The following is a 21,049-nucleotide window of genomic DNA, read 5'->3' on the forward strand; positions in this document are numbered from 1 at the left end:
CAGCCTTGCAAATTGTCCCTGCCCATTTATTCAGGGCAAGTACTTTTTTTAGACTGGCAAGTAAAATATCAAATTTTTAGAGCTGGTCAACATTTCAACAGAAAAAAATTAACAAAACATTTGTAAAAATGCTTTACTATTCCTTGAACAACTCTGCTAGTGTATTCATCCTCATCCTGGCAGAAGTGAGTGAGGAGATTTTTTTTTTTCTTTTTAGTCACACTAAATATTTTTCATCCCAAATTTGCAAAGCTGATCTAGTTGGTAGTTGCTGTTATACTTTGACATCGCTTTTCCATCACACGTATCTCCTGTTGTTTTGCAGGCATCGAGAGATGAGTTTTTGTGTAATTTTACATCCCCTTCAAACAGATCGAGTCTGATTGTGGAGAAAGATACAGGTAAATGCGTTATTTAAAGTATCACTAGTACAAACTAAAAGCAGCTGGTAGAACCAAACAGCACTTTCCTTGTATTATTCCAAATGCATAGCAAGAGAAGGAAGGAGACAGGAGAACAATAAACCAAATGTGGGCTGTCCTCTTAGTCTTCAATGGGCCAGAGTTTTAAGTGATTAAAAATGGCAGAGTTCTGCTCTATTCCTTCCCCAGCACAATAGTATGCCCACCCTTCGTGAGGGACTTTGTGCCCTTAAGGTTACAAGGGCTAGATTTGGCCATGCTTCACCTGAGTAGCTCTGTTGAAATCAGTAGGACTGCTCGTGGTAGCCAGGGTAGACGGAGGTGTGAGTGCAGCTCCTGGACGCACACCCACGCTAAATTCAGTCTAGTTAGCACAGCTAAAAGCAGCAGTGAAGATGCGGCGACACTGGCTTCGGCACAGGCAGACAACGCGTGTGTGTGTGTGCTTAGGGTCCCAGCGGGTTTGTACAGCCCTCCCTGAAGGCCTGAAGTATTGCCATGGCTTCACTGCCCTTTTCAGTTGTTCTAGCTAGATTAGCACTAGTGCAGGTCTGCCTCTCGGGGCTGGGACCGCCTCTCGAGCTGCAGTGTAGACCTACCCGCAGTGTCCTAAGCATCCGTATCGGAACCAATGAGATTATTCATTCCAAGGGGTGATTATTGCTAGATGGAAACTTTTCTTAAATGTTTATAAAGGACTTCGTTCTTGGGGGAAGCCACGAGACGTATTAAAAGAATAGATTTCCCTCATTATGCTCAGGAGATAGGTGGTCTGCCAAACTCTGCCGTCCTCCTTCCCCAGATAAATTCAGTGGGAGCTGAGAAAGGGCTGGCGGAACTGATCCATTGTTAATATTCAACAGTTATCAAATCAATTGTCAAAAGGCAGAGCCTGACACCCTTACTCACGCTGAAATCAATGGGACTACCAGTGGACTAACGTATTACTCAGTGCGAGTAAGTGGAACAGAATCTGGGCCAGAACATAGAATCATAGAATGTTAGGGTTGGAAGAGACCTCAGGAGGTTACTATTATTACACTACTATTCTGTTCAACAACCTCTTAAAGTTTTGTACGTCTTTGTCTAAACTCTGCATGACCCTATCAGTTCTTTCTGGATTGGTCATTGCTCCAGCGATACTCGTACACTTGCCATGTGTTCTCTGCAAGTCATGTACCCATCTCTTCAGGCATCTTTCATGAAGCCCCTACCCAGTGGTATGTAGTCGCTAACTGTGCCTGCGTGGGTTTGTTCTTTTTCTTTAGGCTATGGTACAGCCCTTCCGAACGGCCACAGTATGAAAAGAGAGGACTCGAAAGGATCTCTGAGTTCAGAAGGGGCAACAAGTTCTCCTGATCAGTACAACACCGGGGAAAACGTAATGCATGTGGGATGACAGAAAGCAATAGCACATTTCGGCTGTTCAAAAAAAAAAAAAAAAAAAAAAAAATCACCATGTTGATCGTTCTCTTGCGAACCAGTTTTAAAGCAAACAGAAAATGATACTTGTGTTTTATAGAGGAGGTCCAACTAGATGATCTAATTGTGCCTTAATCTATTGATCTAAAACACTGTGAATGATTTATAAAAGGTCAAAGTCAGAATTCATAGGGAATGTTTCTACATGGGCTGTGATTGACACACACACAGATCCCCATTGACTTCCATGGGTCACTGCACGTTTGACCAAGGCCTGGTGAGTTCTGTATGTGGACTGAAAGCAGAGCACCATGGTGTTTGCCTGCCAATGCTCGTCACTTTCAGGGGAGAAGACGCAGAGAGGACACAGCTGTAGGAAAAGCAGCTCTGTTTAAAAAGCAGCCACCACCTCGCTTCGCGGGAAATAACGTTGGTCAAATGACCCAGGGAAGAATCTGGCCCCAAATTTTAAGAATGCAAGTTCCCTGCCTGAGCCCAAGTTGCGTGCACAGAGACTGGGGATTTGCCCCGGCTTTCCTGTGACCAGCAGGCATTTGCACATGTAACTGGGGCGGACGCGGAATTGCTACATGCTCTGTGACTAAAAAGGCAACAGGAGCAAGCTCTTGGAACTGTCACTGGTTCTTCCCGTGCATACTCAGAAGGGAGTCTGCAGAGCTTCTCGGTGGGAGAGGCGGGGCCTGGTGAAGGTCCAGTATCCCCACCAAGAGTCCTGAAGCCCCAGTTCTGCCAAGTGTTTGAGCACTGAACCATTCCTATTCAGCCAGGTGTTACGCATTGGAGAGAACATCCAACTCTGCTTTGCAGCAAGTAGTGTTGGTTTTAGCACAATTCTTGTCAAGGGCCCCTGCTTAGCCAGGAGTCCTCTTCCAAGTGGTAGAAGGTTTGTTTTTCAGAGTACCCGAAAAATAGTTCTCTGTTAATAGATGTGATGTCCCAGGGTTCAGTTTACAGGAACAGAGGTGCACGTCTTTAGAGCTGCATGGTGTAGTATGTGCACTGTTCTCGGATGCCATCTGTGTCCCTCCTGTTTTCCAGCATTGAGTGGTGTGTGGATTTAATAGGTAGAATTTGGCACATACAAACAGCGTGATGTTCATTCTGTGTTGTGCAGTGACTCATGCCCCAGCCTGTTCCAGAATAAATCAGCAACTAAAAATGTTCTGTATGACCCCGGGGCCCAGCTAAAAAAAATCTGTGTGGGGCTTCAGCCAGAACTGACCGGCCCAGGGAGCCAAGAGGGGGCGTGCGGTTTTTCTGCTCACTCCATGGCGGGGATCATTCATTCTGCGTTCCCCTTCTGTCAGCCGAGACCCCGGCAAGTGCCAGCTCCTGCCTGTTCTCCTGGTGGCTTGGGAACATCCCGCCCCAACACGCAGCTTGCAGCCACTAGCATATTTCACGTAAGCCACCAATTAGCCATCAGGTGGAAGCAGCCTCAAGTCAGGGGCAGCCTAGGCTCCATTAAAGCAGGGACCCGGCTCTCTGTGCTTCGGGATGGTTCTCTAACACATATCTTTGTGGTGGTTAGAGCCGGAGAAGTTCCACGAGGAGTAACGTGTCCCATCACAGTAGGCTGGACCAGTATGAGATCAGGAGTCTCCTAATGTGCTACCTCTACGTCATTAAAATGGTCTCTGAAGGTTAGTGACGCTCACCATACTGTGTGCTTAGGGAGACGGGTCTGGTCCCTACCACAGCCCCTGTATGCCGTGGCGGGTAGCAGCCGTAAAGGCGAGGGGATCTCCCCCAGGACAGGAGCAATATGGGGCCACCGGAAGCAGCCATACGCTTCCTCACCTGACAGGCCCCAGTGTGGGGGGCAGGAGGGGGCATCCCCAGTGCTGCAGAGACCCTGGAGATCCTGCAGGGCTGCCCGCAGGCAGCCCTAGAGAGGCTGCTGGGAGTTAGACGCCCTCTTTGTCCTCCACCCCAGGCTGTGCCACTCAGACACCAGCATGAGCCCAGGGTCTGGTAAAGCACCGTTGCTCAGGTGGTCTCTGTACCATATATTTCAGCAGGGTGTGTTGGGGCGTCAAAGAAGTGGGGGTGCCGGTTGTGCGCCCTCGGTTTTCGTTGGCTGGCCCTCGTGTTACCCGTGAGCTCATTTCTGGGGGGAGGGCTGCACCTCCCCTCGCTAAGCCCAGCCGTCCCCCACAGCCAGCTGGGGCTGCCAAGGCCTAGGACTAGAATCAGGGGCTGCGAACCCCGGCCCTTCCCACACTGCTGAGTTGAGGGGGGAGCGGAGGGATCCCAGCTGGAGCCTGGTTAGGTAGAGGAGCTCCCATCACAGGAAAGAGGGCAAGCCCGTGGGTACCACATCCATCACTGGGGGGACAGGCAGATCCTGGATTTGCTCAGCTCTGTCTTATTTCATCATTTTCAAAAATGCGTCAGTGGGGAAGGGGAGCGTCTGACCCTGACTGCTGGAGGAGGGCAGCTTAGGGGCTGTTCCCCTCCAGGGCTGGAAACACGTTCACTGCAGCTCCCTGCACCATTGCATTGGACGAGCAGGCTTGGGCAAAGGCCTCCAGGGAGGTGAAGAATCAAATGGCCAGTCCGAAAAGACACATGCTTGTGTGGCTGCAAAGAGAGATTTCCACAGGCCAGTGGTCACAGGCTGATTTAGCCTGCAAAGACCCTCTGTGACGGTCTCAAATGTTGTTATACATTCTTAGCGGGTTTGTTTCGTTTTCAGATACACTTCTCACCTATTGGAACAAAATATCCCCCCATGAGCTGATAAATGTCCTCGTACTTCTGGAGTAAGTAACAGGAGATTGAATCTATGCTTCGAATTGCGCGTGATATGTTTGTTATAGAACATAGGCAGGTAAAATGAAACCATCCCTCCATGCACTGTACCTGGTACATGCTGCTCCGTTCCACACAAGATGCAGCCTACCAGGAGGTAGAAAAGTAGTTTGATATAATATTGCTTCACATGAGGAATGATCTAGGGTCAGCCATTGCAGACTGTAGGGTAACAGCCCCAGAGGAGCAGTGTTAAATATGTGAGGCCGGGCTGGCAAGCTGACGGTGATCGGCGCTGATTCTGTGCGAAGAGCGTTCCATTGCATAACAAGAGAAGGTGATCACATCAAAGGCTCTGGAAATACCAGTGCAGTCTCACTTTCTGTTGTGTCTGGCGGCACAGATGGGGGAGTAGATAGGAGTGTGTTTGGAGGGGCTGAGGGCCTACACGCTGAGCACAGGGTTAAAATACAGACACCCAAACCCACACACCCAGACATGTACTGGTTCAAGTGAAACAGTTCAGTCTCCTTCCTGACATTTACAATGTTTTTCTTTCTAGAGTCTGTTTATTCCACTTCAGATACGCGGGGAAGAGAAATATAGCCAGGTATTGTACTCTTTTTGCTAGTGGTTTCTTCCCCCACGCCACCTGCCCCATGGTGGCTACATGAGAATGTAGAGGGGAGCGGGTCCAGTGCGGGGAGAGGGAGCTGTTGGGAGCCCTGCTCACCCCAGCCAGGGAGAGGAAGTGGGGGGCTCCCTTCCGCTTTTAACAGAGGAGAGAAGCTACACTTCGCTCAGTGCTCTCTCTTTTCCTCCGGCTCAGCAGAGGGCAACTTCAGCTCTCACTGGTAAAGCTCAACTTCCCAGCCGTTTCTCTGACCCCGCCAGCCCTCCACTGAGATTTATTTTTATAGCTTTCTGCTAGCGTGAAGCCGCAAGTTTTGAAAGACAAGTGGTGGTTCTCAGTTCACAAGTCTAGCTCGGGGCCTGATTCTCAGAGGTGCTGCAAAGCAACCCCTTCGTTGCTGGTTATCCTAGAGTTTGAGGGACAGACCCGCCGCTGGGGCTAATTGGCAGAGTGCTCCGTTGGGCCAGCAGGGACAGGCTGTCCTTGCGGGTTTTTGTTGCCTGCTCCAGGTACCACGTTAAGCCCTGCTTGGTATTGGCCTGAGCTTGACAAGCGGATTGGACTCGGGTCTCCCTGCTTCACACTCCAATGGTAATGCATCCTAGTCTGCAGCTTGGGTTCTCCTTTCAGGGTTCACGATGCCTGGCTATCAAAGCATGTCGGAGCTGACAGGAAATCGCAGACCATGCCTGCCTTTCGCAGCCGAGCTGGCCTGATGCAGGCCCGACTGCAGCACCTGAGCAGCTTGGAAAGTTCATTTACGCTCAATCACAGTATGTACGGCGACGGGGCTGGTAACGTCGTTTTATCGTATTAGACGATTGCGTGTGGCCACTTGTGACGTCACTTCCCTTTGGTTGCCTCGGGCTGCTCGGCTTTGCGTCTTTACACCGATTCCCTCTCTTCCCTGCAGACCTTTGAACTGTGGGGTGTGGCGGGGGCTTCATTCCAAAGGGTGTGTTAAAAATCACCCCTGTTTAGTCTGTAGATGGAATTTTCCTCTTCCGATCTCGCTTCCAATTCCTGGTTGCCGGTAGGGACAGATGGTGCTCTGGTGTTAGTGAGAGAGCAGAGCAGACAGGAATGCTGCATCCTGCGTGGTGTTCACCCCGTGCAGATTCCCAGCATGAGGCCAATGCCAACGGGGCTTAAGTGGGGTATAGGCCTTGTATTGGCCCTTCTTCACGTGGGTGAACGTCCCCCCTCCCCCATGAGAGAGCCTGCCCCACTTCTGCTCCAGGAATCCATCTTGGAGAGGCAGCTGATGGATGGGGATGTCATGTTGCATCTGTTTTGGGGGCCGAGGGAAGTGGCAAGAGGCCACTCACAAGCTTCCCTCCGCGTGGTGACGATGCTGCCCTTGTCTGCCGTGGGTAAGGAGAGAACCTGCTGGTTCCATCACTTTCCTTTACTTCCTGCTCCCAGATGCTGGCACCTCCGAAGCAGACATTGTGCACCAGGCCTTACTGGAAGGCAATACAGCCACAGAAGTTTCCCTAACGGTCCTGGACACCATTTCTTTCTTCACCCAGTGTTTCAAGGTGAGCATTGAAATCCGCATTAGCACTAGTCGATTTGCAAACCCTGTGTTAGACTGAACGCTCTCCCATGTTATTTTGTTCTTTTCCTTTGTGCTCACTACCATAAAGATGGACCACAGGGAAGTAAAGTGCAAAAAAAGAAAACCCGAGCTGAGTCTTAGGCATTTATACTTTTATTGACAGAGTTAGTTCAATAAAATAAGTACATGTATCCAGCTGGTAGGCGTGTTTAGGAATTCAAACAAATAGTAAAAGCCAAAAACTCATGCACAGTATTGCCCGTGCTTTGTGTAGTTAGTCAAATTAGAGCACCTACTTCTCTGGGGCCAGATCCCAGCCCGTGTAAAAAGTGCTACACAACTACAAGCTTGTTGTGTTTTTAAGAGCTGCGGTGAGAGAGGTAACAGATAAGTGGCTCAGCTTTTGAAGTTACTTCTGCAAATGTGGTAATATCGTTTGACTTTTTATCTAGTGTAGAAAATAAAATCTCTGACCAAATAATATAGCTTTGGGGGGACTTCCCATTTTTCTACCATCATTTGTCTGTACTTATTTACCCAGGTCGCTGTAGAACTATTATTTGTGTGGCTTAAGAAATGGTATGTTCTGTTATGCAGTCACTTATCCTAGTCACTTACAGTTGTTCTTCGAGTGCTTGCTCATGTCGATTCCATTCTAGGTGTGCGCGTGCCCACATGCGCAGCCATCGGAGAGTTTTGCCGTAGTGGTATCTGTAGGGTCAGCTGTGGCGCCCTCTTGAGTGCCGCGCTCAGGCGTTGGTATATTAGGTGCCGCCGACCCTACACCCTCTCAATTCCTTCTTAGTGCCCGTGGTGGTTGGTCGGAGCACCTTTCCCTTGCCTAGCAAGGGTTAGCGGTGGTTCTACTTCAGCGGCCTGTGTCCAACTGATCTTGTTGGGTAGCAGAAAGCTCTCCACCAGAGTGACCTACCTGGCCAAGTGGAAAAGGTTCACATGCTGGACCTTGGACCAGGGTATCTGGGCCGAGCAGGCCTCACTGCAGGCGATCCTGGATTATCTTCTACACCTTGAGCTCCAGGGGTTGTCCCTGTCTTCAATCAAAGTCCACTTGGCCGCTATTTTGGCCTTCCAACCTCTGCTCTAGGGCAGGTCAGTCTTCGCTCATGACATGATGGTTTTTGAAAGGTCTGGAGAATCTCTACCTGCACGTCAGGGATCCCGTCCCTTCCCTTGGACCTCAACCTTGTGCTGTTGCGGCTCATAGGTCCCCCCTTAAAACCTTTGGCTTCCTGCTCTCTTCTTCTTCTCTCCTGGAAGGTTTTGTTCCTGGTTGCGATAACATCTTCCCGCAGGGTCTCTGAGATCAGGGCGCTTACTTCCGAGCCACCCAATACGGTGCTCTACAAGGACAAGGTCCAGCTGTGGCCACATCCAGCGTTCCTGCCCAAGGTAGTTTCACAGTTCCATGCCGGCCAGGACATATGCTTACCTGTCATCTTTCTGAAGCCTCATAAATCGGAAGAGGAGCACAAGTTGCACGCCCTGGACCTCAGGAGGGCACTTTGCCTTCTACATCGACAATACTAAGCTATTTCACAAGTCAATGCAGTTGTTCATTGTGGTGGCAGACAGGATGAAAGGCGCCTGGTCCAGGTGCCGATTCAGGATATCTGCGGGGCCGCTGCCTGGTCATCCATCCACACCTTTACATCTTATTACATGCTTACCCAGCAAGCTTGAGAGGATGCTGGCTTTGGCAGAGCAGTGCTGCAAGCTGTAAGACCGTGAACTCCGAGCCCACCTCCGTAGAAACTGCTTGTGAGTCATCTAGAATGGAATTGATATGAGCAAGCACTCGAAGAAGAAAAAACGGTTACCTAACTTCTGTAACTGTTCTTCGAGATGTGTTGCTCATGTCCATTCCATTACCCGCCCTCCTGCCCCTCTGTTGGAGTTGCCGGCAAGAAGGAACTGAGAGGATGTAGGGCTGGTGGTTCCTGATATACCGACGGATGAGCGCAGCACTCCAGAGGGCGCAACGGCCTACCCTACGGATACCACTAAGGCAAAAATCTCTGATGGCCGCGCATGTGGGTGCGCACACACCTAGAATGGAATGGACATGAGCAACACATCTCGAAGAATAACTGTTACGAAAGGTAGGGAACTGGCTTTTTGAGGCACACACGCTGGGTATTTCTGCAGAATGAATTCTCTCCTTGCTTTCCAGAACCAGCTCTTAAACAACGACGGCCATAATCCACTCATGAAAAAGGTTTTTGATATTCATCTCGCCTTTCTCAAAAACGGGCAGTCAGAAGCGGCTCTGAAGCATGTCTTTGCTTCCCTGAGAGCTTTCATTAGCAAGGTAGGTGCAGAGGTGACGCGTGAGGCGGTCCTGTGCCCCCAAACCTTTAAACTGTGCTCCCGCCCCTACTGACCATTACGAGATGTCACTGGGTAGGTGGGACAGCTTTAAAGGTTCCGGTTAGAATTCGTACAGGCGGCGGGGGGGACGGACGGACGGACAGTCCTACCCCAACTTTCACTGCTGGCCTGTGCTGCTTGGAGGTAATGGATCAGCAGGGCTAGATGGAGTCGTCTAACTTTAAACAGAGGTCATCAATGTACTGACACTCATCAGGGCTGGGTAAAATACCAGGGGACATCACCAGGAGCTAAAGAGGCTGTCCTGACTCTGACTGAATGTGCACAAGTGTGACTCTGAAGTAAGTCCATTGACCTCCGTGGTGTTCCCTAGATCCTGTAAGAGCTCAGTATCAGTCCCACCAAAATGTTGCTCTTCCTTGAAGCATTTGTGCCAACAGGCAGCGTTAAAACGAGTTAGCCGCCGGGGTGGGACTAGCACTCAGGCCCTGCTGCATCTATGGGAGGTAGCAACGCGCTCACTTTCTCCGGCAGCTTTTTCAACATTCCGATAGTTCCGTTTTGCACAAAAGCGGCCCAAGGTTGTGTTTGAACACAGCAACTTCCTCCCTTCCCAGCCAATTGTTATGCAGTTCAAACGAACAGGCAAATCCACACCAGCCCTGCTGGATCTCCTTACGAGATTCCAAGACCCCGAGCTCCCGGAGAGTTACCCCAGAGCTAAGGCGTTATGCCCATGGGTTCCAAAGCAAAGTGAAAACTACGGTGGGCCAAGTTCCCTGCTGGTGTCCATGAGGGTAACTTGTTGACTTCAGTGGAGTCTTGACCATCTGCAGCAGTGCTGAAATTGGCTGATATATTTTCAGAAACTTGCAAAATTATTTTAGTGAAGTTTTCTCATTTCCCCTGCAATACGTTGCTTCTGTAAAATGAGAGATACAGACCCAGTAGATAGTATCTGCAAGGAAGTGTTTTCTCTGCCAGCTGTAACCGCATGGGTTCCAAGCATCCTTGTCCTACCTGTGTTGGATTTTAAAGGTCATTTCTAACTGCAGAGTGACTCTAAAGTGGCCAGGGCAATTGTCTCTCAAAGGCAGGTACAAGGTTGGCTTTTCTGTTTGCAAACTTATTATGGGATCTGAAAGTCCCAGCATGTCGATTTTGGTTTGCACACCATCACCAGTAACTTTGTTCCCACTATGGTGTATTCTGGTTGTGGCTCTGCTGCAACTTGGATGTGTATGTTACCTCCTACTTTAACACACCTCCTTTAGCACAGAGATAACGGTAATGAAGCAGGAAAGAGCCTCCTGTCATGGTGAGTCGTTAGGGAAAACATCTTTTTAATTTCACCCATAGTAAATACATTTTATCGCTTGTTGTCTCAAAAGTCTTCCCTTCTATACTAAACTCAAATTGGCAACACAACCAGGAAGAGACATAGAACAGAACTGGCGCAAGAAAACTGAGCTCACGCGGTGCTTCATTGTTTAAAAAAGAAAAGGAAGAAAAAGCTCTGTTTCTTTCCTTAGTGGAAACTCAATACAAATCAATTATTCTTAATGGTTTATGCTCTTGGTTGCTGTCAGCCCCAAGTGGCTGGGGAGAATGCTGACATAAAATACACATCTCCTATTCGGGAGTGGTCCTAGAATGAAGGATTCTGAAGGAAATGTGTATTTTAAGGGGCTAATTCACTTGATCCACATCAGGCTTGATTCTCTACTATGTCCAAGTGCAGCTGAGAGTGGGGATAAGGGGAGCTGGTTGCAAATCCCTAATCCTTGTCCACTGGCCTTGGTGTAACTTAAAGCTGCAGGGGAGCAGCTTTAACTTTTGTCACTGGCAAAGGTCCCTGAGAACTTCCTGCCAGTGGAGAGTCAGGAGTAGCCGAGCCCTGCTCCACCATGCCCAAGCTCTGTCTCTCTCACCCCTCTGGCCTGGCACGCTTCCTCCCTCTCCTTATGCCAGGTGGGGCCTGGCTCAGGAGGCTTTTCCCGCAGCACAGGGGAAATTCTCTGGCTACTTTAAGGGCACCTTGGGCTACTCCTCTAGTCAGGCCCAGCATGGAGATACTTTCTCCATGGATGTTGTTCAGATGTCCCTTGGAACCACTCCCTTTGTGGTCCCTCTGTGGGGCATCAGGGATGCCGTGGGCTGTGTGCTGCAAGGCAGAACCCCACTGGACCCAAAGCATGCTGAGCTGGGGGTCCCTTGGCACCTCTTCAGCACTTCCAGACACGAGGATCTAGATGCCCCTCTGCCGACGGGCACTCAGAACTCATTGGGGTGGCACCTCTGAAGTCAGTGGATCTAGGACAATTTACACCCACTGAGGATCTGCCCCATAGATGGGAACAGCCAAGTTCCCCCCTTTTGGGGGAATGGCTTCTCTTTGTCTGGCCGAGAGCTGCCTTCCCACGGCTGACACGCTGAAGGAGTGACTGACGAGTATTCTAGACACGGAAAAGAATCTCTGAACTTTCTGTGGCAGCCAAAGACTACACATTCCTGCAGGTCTCAGGGTTGTGTGTGGAATAACGCCATGCCGGCGGGCCAGAAACAATACCTAATATAAATACCTCACCCACTAATCCTCTCAGCCCACTGTTGACTAAACTTGATCGTAGGGGAGCTGCCTAGTAGAAATGCTTGAACTGAGGTTCATCTCCTGCCTTTGCTAGTGGAAGAGGGCAATGCTACAGTTAGCAGCAGTTAATCTTTAATCATTCGTTCCTGTGTACACACTTTGTTAGCGCTTTACTATTACACTGGTGTTTATTTTCTCTTTTTCCCCATTTTTTCCCTTAAAATGTTGATTTTGGCCAAAGACAATGAATGTAAGGCTTATCTGCTGTCTCGCTCAGTATAAGGTGCTATAATTACTATTTGTATTACCAACTCAACTAAGAGACCTGCCCCGAGCATAGGAGGAGATCAGAGCTCCCCTACCAATGGTTCAGTCTGTCCGTCGCGTAGGAAATATGTGATCTTTCGGCTGTTGACTCTTCTTTGACAAATAATACCGTGATGCAGCCACAGTCCCTGGTGGGGCTGAGATTACCATTTACTTAATCAAATTAAAAAATAAACCAAACAGCCTCTTGTAAGCTGAGCAAGTTGCTCAGAAATCATGTGGCGGCAGAAAGCCTAGAGCTCCACAACTGCTAGAAGAGGGCCTCATCCTCCCTGATTGAACTAACCTCGTTATCTCTAGCCTGACTCTTGCTTTTGCATATTTATACCTGCCTCTGGAAATTTCCACTACATGCATCCGACGAAGTGGGCATTCACCCACGAAAGCTCATGCTCCAATACGTCTGTTAGTCTATAAGGTGCCACAGGACTCTTTGCTGCTTTTACAGATCCAGACTAACATGGCTACCCCTCTGATACTAGCGCTCCACAGTGGCATCCCCACAGTTCATTTCCTTATGGACATTTTTAAAATGTCGGCCCAATATTCTGGCCACTGAATACAACCTTTAACGGCGCTCACAAGTTCCCATCCCCTCAGCAAATTACTCCGCTCGGATCCACCTGCACACCCCAGGGTGCCCCCTCCTCCTCTGCTAGGAAGAGCAAGAGAAGAGACGAGTCCGTGGCATTCCCCTGAATTGGGGTGAGACGGGGCATTCGGCTCGCTATGCTTAGCGGAAGTGGCTGAGGCCTGAGGTGGTGGGTCAGCTGCTGAAAATGCTCATGCCGATGGCAACGCAGGGTGCATCTACATAACAGCCAGGCGGGTGGTACCCAGCGCAGGTAGATGGACACGCACTAGCTCGGTAAAAGTAGCAGTGTGGCTGTAGTGGCATGGGTGGTGGCTCAGGCTACCCACCCGAGTACAGCCTGGCCTGACCCTTGGGGAGTGGACTCAGATGATTAGCCCAGGCTGCTGCAGCCGCGCTGGGAATTGCACTGCCCAGCTGCTGCATAGACGCACCCTCGCTGGGCGAGACCCCTGACACTTTGTCAACCAGTACTGCTCTGTGGTGTCTGGGGGAACGACAGCCCCGCAGCCCAGGCGCCGAGACTCGGTTTTCGCTGCAGCATCGCTGTGTTCTCAGGGGCTAAGAAGTGCAGAGTAGATGTTTGGGCCCAGGCTCTGGGAGCCTCCCCACCTACACGGCAAGTTTTAGCCCTGCAGCCCGAGCCCAAGGCCAGCTGCGGCGGTGAGCCTGGTTTTTGACTGCAGGGCAGGCATACTCTGAGCACTTGCGTGTGGTCCAGGCCCACAGACAAATCCTGCCCACTCTTCAGTGACTAGGTAGCCCTCACCATTTCCACGAGGAAGGTCCTTGTGCCACCCCTGAGCTCGCCTCGTCTCTGAAGCTTCCCTGCTGAGGTTTCCTTGTGGCGGGCTGGAAGGTAGCATGCATCCCCCTTCCCTGTCCTCCTTCCAGGTCATTTCCCTGCTCTGACCCCTGCTCCCACCATCAGGCCCAGTGAGTTGGGGGAAGAAGCAGATTGCAACTCCAGGCAGCCAGCAGAGAAGGCTTCAGCCACAATTCACTCTTATTTAGAGATTTGCTTGGATTACAAATTTCCTAGCTGCTGCTATTCCTCTCCTGCTGCTCTGATATACTTCCTCCTCAGGGTAACAGTCTGTGTTTGTTTTAACCCTCACCCTTCCCTGGCCTACGGCTTCCTTTGTCTGCGAGCTCCGTTTGGGGGGATCTGATGGAGATTTCAAGCTCTAGGACAGGATGTGTGTCTCCAGAGTTCCACACATAATTAGGGCATTCTATAAACATTCAGCAATTAGAAATAAGACCCTGAAATTCATTCCCATGAGGATTTCTAGGAGCCAAACACCAATCTAGGCCCGTTTGCATTCAGACGTGAAGACAAAGCATGGGCCTGCGTGTGCGCATGTGTCTGTGTGTGTACTGGGTGTGTTTCTAACATTGGCACACTTCTTGTTAAGTTTCCCTCAGCATTTTTCAAAGGAAGGGTGACCATGTGTGCAGCCTTGTGCTATGAGGTCCTGAAGTGCTGCACCTCGAAGCTAGCCTCCACCAGGAACGAGGCATCGGCACTCCTGTATCTTTTGATGAGGAACAACTTTGAGTTCACTAAAAGGAAAACCTTTCTGAGAACACACCTGCAGGTCAGTGAAAGGTGAACTGCTGCGCAGTGGGGCACCTCAGTGCTTAATCTCCAGGTCTGAGTCCTGCAAAGACAGAGAATGTGTCCAGCGTGACTCTGATCTTCAGCATGAGAGATTAAAATATTAACACTAGGCCCTCGCTGTCGTCCAGCGCTTGTCATCAGCAGATCTCAAAGCACTTTACAAAGGAGATCAGTGTCGTCCCTCCCCATTTAATTGCTGGGGAAAGTGAGGCACCAAGCAGGGCAGTGACTTGCCCATGGTCGCTCAACAGGCAGGGCCAGGAATAGAACCCAGAACTCCTGGGTATTACCGGGATTTCTCAACCTCAGCCTGTCCTATTCATCAGGGAGTCTGAGAAGGAGTTTGACTTTTTTTAAGAAGGCTAAATCTTGCAGTCCTTATCTGGTCAGAAATCCCATTGATTCCAGTGATTTCCCCGGGAGTTTGGTCTAAGTCGTGATTTCAGGATTTGGCCCAGGGTCCTTATGGATGAGAGGATTGAGTTTCAGCATATGCTTGCAAGGCTCGCCTCTTTGCCAAGAGACCGGTGAAGAGACCGGGGGTGATTGTCCATGGTCAGGTGGGGAAAGTCCTGCCTGTTGGATTGGGGGAGGAATTCTTCTGGGGGGTTGTTTCTGGCTTTTGTTGTATTGTTGTTTTCAGTCATGATAAAAGCCGCCAGAGTAGCAGATGGGCTACAAGCTGTGATAAATCACAAAAGAGAGAAATATAACATAGCATCTAGTAACTCCTGCCCAGGACTTGTAGTCTGCTTGTTCCAGTCCTACTCCTAAAATGTGCTGTTCTGACAGCAGGACTACGTCCTGCTTTAATAATCATCAGATTTTGAAGAGTAAACAAGGAAATGAGACTGGTTAGGATTAAGGCTACGATTTAATTATGGGTATTTTTAATAAAAGTCATAGACAGGTCACGGGCAAGAAACAAAGAATCACTTATACCACAAATACCCCTGACTGAATCTTGGAGGGCGGGGGGGGGGAGCCTGGTGGCCCATGGCACCAGCTGCGGGAAGGCAGCCCTGGGGGGCCCACAGCACCAGCTGCCGGGGGGACCTGCTGCCACTCAGGCCACCGCTGGGGCGGGGAGCCACGGGAGGCCAGCCACTGCTCCGGCCGCCCCAGGACCACTGCCAGGAGCCACCGAGCTGCAGCTGCTCCCGCCGCCCCCAGGACCACTGCTCAGGTGGTCCCCTGGGCCACCCATATTGGTCGCTGCTCAGGTGGTCCCCAGGGCCAGCTGCCCAGAGCAGCAGCCGGTGCAGCTGGTCCCAGGCCTCTCCAACAGCAGCTGGTGCTTGGGCAGCCCTGGGGTCAGCCACGCTGCCGCTGCAGAAGTCACAGCGGTCGCAGACACGGAGCCCTAGTTACGATTAATGATATTCATTCTGTTTGAAAGATTTTTGACTCACAAACGTCTTTTTATACAATTGTGACAACAAAGCACATGGATGAGAACCTGTCCCTTTTCCAACAGATAATAATTGCAGTGAGCCAGTTAATAGCAGATGTGGCACTAAATGGAGGATCGAGGTTCCAGGAGTCGCTATTCATTATTAATAATTTTGCAAACAGTGACAGGCCCATGAAGGTAAGTTTGATGAATTAAAACAAATAATAAGTTTGCACTACCACCACCAAGTACATGGTCTGGGAAATGTACACAGAGATCGTATTTAAAGATTGAATGTTATGTATTTCTACTGTTTACTCCTGTAACCCTCTGCCGAACTATGTGTGTCGAGTGAGAGCAAACAAGCATTTTGGCCGCGGCGATTTGAGCTCTCACTCAATGACTGTGAGAGCTGTGTCAGGCTAACTGTCATGTTTATTGCAGCTGGGTGGGAGGGAGAACTGTTGAGGTTACAGCTTTGTATAGTATCACTTTCTGGTCATCCAAAGATCTTTCCAAGAATTTCCAGCAAAGGGAGGGAAGAGAGGACCAGATGTTTCTCGTGTAATAAAGCTAACCATTAAAAATAAAAAATGGAGACAGTCGCTCTGTGTAAAAGAGGTGAAATGATCACCATATTATTTTTGCTTTGCAGTCTACCTTTTTTGGAAAGCAAAAGCCTTAGTGCTAAAGTAGTATGAATAAATTCTGTCTGCTTCCGTAAATATTAATATACAATGCTTGCAATCTGGTCCCATTTTACAATATGTCACTGCCAGTTTAGGAAAGGAAAAACCTGGGAAATGTTTTATAAGACCGTAATTTTCATATTACTTAAAGACAGGAGAGGAGGAGAACCTAAGTAGAGTTATGCCCTGTGATAGAATGAAACTGGTTGTTGGAATTGGTAGGTAACAGGCAAAGATCCGTAATTCTGTTCTGCACAGGAATGTAAATGTGCATTTGAAGTTCACTGAGCCACGCTTTCTTTGCTGGCTGTATTTTATACATGTGGACAGGGCTGTCCTTAGGCATACGCAGCATACACAGCGCACAAATTTCATGGTGCCCTAGGCAGCTGCGTGCTGCATACGCACCAGCACCAGCGACCAGCCCTATCCCTTGGCCGGTCCCCACTGCAAGGGGCAGGGCCATCCTTAGGGGGGAGTGGGGCCCCGGACAACTCCCTCCGCCCTGCTTCATACCCTTCTCCCCTGCTCCGCCCCCGGGCTGCCCCCATTCCACCTGTTCCCCCAGCGACCCCGCACTCATCGGCAGCGGCGGGAAGTGGAGCAACCTGGCCCCAGCCTGCTCTACTCTGCCGCACTCACTGGCAGCGGTGGGAAGTGGAGAGACGCGGCCCCAGCCCGCTCCGCTCCGCTTCCCTTGCCCCGGCCCCAGCCATGTCGCTCGGGTTGGGGAAAGGACCGCCCCCGGCTCTCACCGGTGGCAGGAAGCAGAGCGCCGCAGCTGGGAGCTGGCGGAGTAGAGCGGGCTGGGGCCGGGCTGCTCTGCTTCCCGACACTGCTGGTGAGTGGGGGGATCCCTTCCCCCAAACCCCCTCCCCTGAGCGACACAGCTGGGGCCGGGGCGAGGAAAGCGGAGCGGGCTGCTACTGGCCCCCCGCTAATCCCCTGGGCCACTCGGGGCCTGTGGGGCCCCCAAAAGTGGCCCCCCACAGCTCCTGCCACCCAGGACCTGGGGGAGGGAGGCCTGGAGCCCCACACAGCCCCCCCGCAGGGCGGCTGCGTAGGGCACCCAAATGGCTAGGGGCAGCCCTGCATGTGGACCTTTAAGTAATACACTTTTCAGGGAAGGGAGTATGTCTGTTTATTTCTAGTTTTTACTTAGCATTTTTTTCGTTCTGTGCACACGTTTAGTACAATAGACCACACTAGACAGCGAACAAGTGAGGCAGGCGTTGACTCAAGTGAAAAATACTTCAGGAATGACTGAAGGCCCAATTCCGTAGCCTGTACTCACGTTGAGTAGCACTCGCTCACCCACATGCCAATCCAGTAGGGTACGTAAGCATAAGTAGTCCCACTGAAGTCCATTTGGCTACTGTTTACATGAGCAACTCAAGTAAGAATTGCAAACTTTGACCCTGACCAAGAGGATTCGCAGGCCCAAGGTGAAATGCATTGATTGCATAACAAAATGACACAGTATAGGATTCATGGATCAAAAGTCCAGTCAGCATCATCTCCTGTACCTTGCATGTGAAAATTGCTACCTGCAGTGTACATAGTAATTAAATCCATTGCACGCTTAGTGAGTTGAAGGGTTGACATCTGTCTGTCTGTGACAAAACCTCGAACATCTTTATTTCTGTGTTTGCTTCTAATTAGATTTGTTTTGTGCCAGGCAACTGCTTTCCCCTCAGAAGTCAAAGATTTGACCAAGAGAATCCGTACCGTGCTTATGGCTACTGCTCAAATGAAAGAACACGAAAAGGACCCTGAAATGTTGATCGATTTACAGTACAGCTTAGCCAAGTCCTATGCTAGTACCCCAGAGCTCAGGAAAACATGGCTGGACAGCATGGCAAAGATCCATGTCAAAAATGGAGACTTTTCTGAGGTAATCTGTCAGATTCCATTGAAAACAGGTGGTGTGGAGAGGCAGAGATTCCAGCTGACATAGTAACCGCTCCTGTTTTGTTGTATTTTGCAGGCTGCCATGTGTTATGTCCATGTAGCAGCCCTTGTTGCAGAGTTTCTTCACAGAAAAAGTAAGAGTTTACTATTGGAGTGGGGAATGCTGCAGCCTTTTCTTTGTGTCCATCTCTGAGTTTACAGGTCATCAAAATGTTTTCAAGATCAAATTCACTTGATTTGGTAAACAATTGTTTTCGGGTTATACTGGGTTCTTCTAAAATAGTGAACTCTACGGCATAGGAATTTACACATGTAAATGCCAGTCTAAGTATTCAAACACAGGACTGAAATGTCCTAATCAGTGTAAAAACTGGCTCCCCAATATTTTAATCATGCCACAAGTGTCATTGCATAGAGGTCAAAGTAGTGCGTTCCTTCACAGCGGGCGTACAGGCTAAGTGCAGTGAAAGCGGAATTGTTCTACGCCCTGTACAACTAGATAAAGAGCCAGTGGTGACAGAGGACATTGTGGCTTAGTGCAGAACAGGAAGTGGCGGGCAGACTGGTTGGTTTTAAAATATCACCATTTTGCATGTAAAAACAAGTTTTTCTTTCGAATAACTCCCTACTCTGACAGTTAATGTACTGCACTCCACCTGTCGGCTCCCTCTGATCTTTTAATCTAAAGGGCGCCATTGAAACTGTAGCTTGAATATCTCTGACTGCAGTTGATCTGCAAACACTAGGAAGAAGGGAGCAGAGACCAGGAAACCCTGATTTTCAGCTGTAGTTCGCAAAGGTGATTGATGGCTCCTTATTGGCATACTGGGGGCCTAAGTCCCACAGAAGTATATATTTTGTGTTCGCCGAAAACATTTCTGGTTACATATACAAAACGTACATGATTGCAAATGGAAGGGTCATTGCAAATCTGGATACTCTCCAGTCATGTGACTGGAGAGAAAGGGAGACCGAAGCCAGCAGAAAAAGAGGAACAGTTCCAAAGGATCTGTGAGTTCCTGAACTGCATTGCTCATCCATCACATGGGCAGGAAAGTGACACTTTTGCCATGCCCAAGGAAGTATTCTCAATTTCAGACTCCATGCCACTAGAAACAGGCAACCCTGCGCATTCGTTACCCTGCGCTGCAGCACACAGCACTGCCCATCACTCAGCATGCACATTCAGAACACAAACACACCCTTGTTCCTTCTGTCTTCTCCTGTACAGTGCAGCCCCCCTCAGGGGTTCACGGATGACTCTGTGCAGTAGTTGCTAAGTGAGACACGTGTTCATTGCTTTGTAGTAGAGGAAGCCAAGGCTATTGGTGGAGGAGGGCGTGCTTCTGAGAAGTGGGGCCCTTACCAGATGGAACAGGCTTGCCAGGTCATGGCTGGTGTCCATCAGAAGGAGCAGGCCAGCTGGCTCTGCCATCAGACAGATCCAGGCTGTTGGAGTAAGCCACAATCTCAGAGGACATGCAGACTGACAGTTTGTTGAACAGTATGGCTGACACAAGGGGCAGTATGTGTCCATGCCTCAGTGATTAGTTAATACTCCCCCAAATTCCTTGCAGCTGCAGAGGGGTCAGTTGGAGGCCACACTCTCGAACCAAAATAGATGAATCAAGACGTTATATTCCTCCCTTTTGAGGTACAAAGGCAGAGCAGCCTTGGGACCTTTCTTGTCCCTTTTACTTTGCAATCGACTCTTTCACTGAAGTGCTTTTGGACATTATTATTTTTACTGCAGTAGCACCTAGAGACCCCAACTGAGATCTGAGCTCAGGTGCGGAACATGCCCAGCCAGTCTGGGCCCAAATGATCTAACAGTCCAAAGAGACAAGACAGACAAAGGTTGGGAGGGGAAAGTGAGGTTCAGAGAGGGGAAGTGACTTGCCCAAGGTCACCCAGTCAGTCAGTGACAGCACTGGGAATAGAACCCAGGTCTCCTGACACGCATATAAGTGCCCTATTTGCTAGCCCACACCGCCTCCCATGCTGAGGCATGATGGTGTATATTAACGATGCTAAAACATAAGCCACTGTATAACAGATAACATGAAAGTAAGTTTAGCTTTTCATGCACAAATGCACCAAGTACAATGGGAATCTGCATGACAAAGATGTAGCATGGGTAACCATAGCATGGTATTCCATACACTGCATTAGACTGTTCGATAATATTTTAATTCTAACTTTATTTTTCTTTTTGCCTTCCATAGAATTGTTCCCTAATGGATGCTCAGCCTTCAAGAAAATTACGCCCAATATTGATGAAGAGGGAGCCATGAAAGAAGATGCTGGGATGATGGATGTTCACTACAGCGAGGTGGGATTCCAAAGCGCAGAACCTTAGATTGAATGAGAATAATTCTTTAAGAATGAGTCACCCACCCTTGTGCTGCTGAACTGTTCTGATGTCTTTCATGGTACCTCTCCCTAAGATTACTTAGCTATGAACAGCCTCCGTTTTGTGCTTCATACAGGAAGTCCTAGTGGAGCTATTGGAACAATGCGCAGATGGCCTGTGGAAGGCAGAACGTTACGAAACGATTTCAGAGGTTTCCAAACTGATCATTCCGATTTATGAAAAGCGCCGTGAGTTTGAGGTAGCTATTTGGAGCTTGGCTTTGTGTTAATGAGAATTCCCCAGGCTGCTAGTAAAGAAATTCTTAGTTTGTGAGTGATGAGCCGATGTGATGGGTTGTATCATTTCTTTTGTATACTCTGTATTATTGACGAATGTTAAACAAAATA

The 21,049-nt window shown here is 49.5% G+C and overlaps 1 protein-coding gene across 1 annotated transcript in view; it reads left to right on the plus strand.

The window, feature by feature from the left end:
• DOCK11 (dedicator of cytokinesis 11) overlaps window positions 1-21,049 on the plus strand; it is a 120,894-nt gene that overhangs the window by 78,330 nt on the left and 21,515 nt on the right. Inside the window, exons 33-46 of the mRNA XM_065410821.1 lie at window positions 326-401; window positions 1,691-1,803; window positions 3,397-3,508; window positions 4,564-4,630; window positions 5,182-5,229; window positions 5,884-6,026; window positions 6,679-6,794; window positions 9,006-9,143; window positions 14,091-14,273; window positions 15,774-15,887; window positions 18,057-18,272; window positions 18,366-18,423; window positions 20,515-20,621; window positions 20,779-20,901. Of these exons, the coding sequence (XP_065266893.1) occupies window positions 326-401; window positions 1,691-1,803; window positions 3,397-3,508; window positions 4,564-4,630; window positions 5,182-5,229; window positions 5,884-6,026; window positions 6,679-6,794; window positions 9,006-9,143; window positions 14,091-14,273; window positions 15,774-15,887; window positions 18,057-18,272; window positions 18,366-18,423; window positions 20,515-20,621; window positions 20,779-20,901 (1,614 nt within the window). The remainder of the gene's footprint in view (window positions 1-325; window positions 402-1,690; window positions 1,804-3,396; window positions 3,509-4,563; window positions 4,631-5,181; window positions 5,230-5,883; window positions 6,027-6,678; window positions 6,795-9,005; window positions 9,144-14,090; window positions 14,274-15,773; window positions 15,888-18,056; window positions 18,273-18,365; window positions 18,424-20,514; window positions 20,622-20,778; window positions 20,902-21,049) is intronic.

Source organism: Emys orbicularis, chromosome 9 (genome assembly GCF_028017835.1).
Source record: "Emys orbicularis isolate rEmyOrb1 chromosome 9, rEmyOrb1.hap1, whole genome shotgun sequence".
In the NCBI taxonomy this organism is placed as follows: domain Eukaryota; kingdom Metazoa; phylum Chordata; order Testudines; family Emydidae; genus Emys; species Emys orbicularis.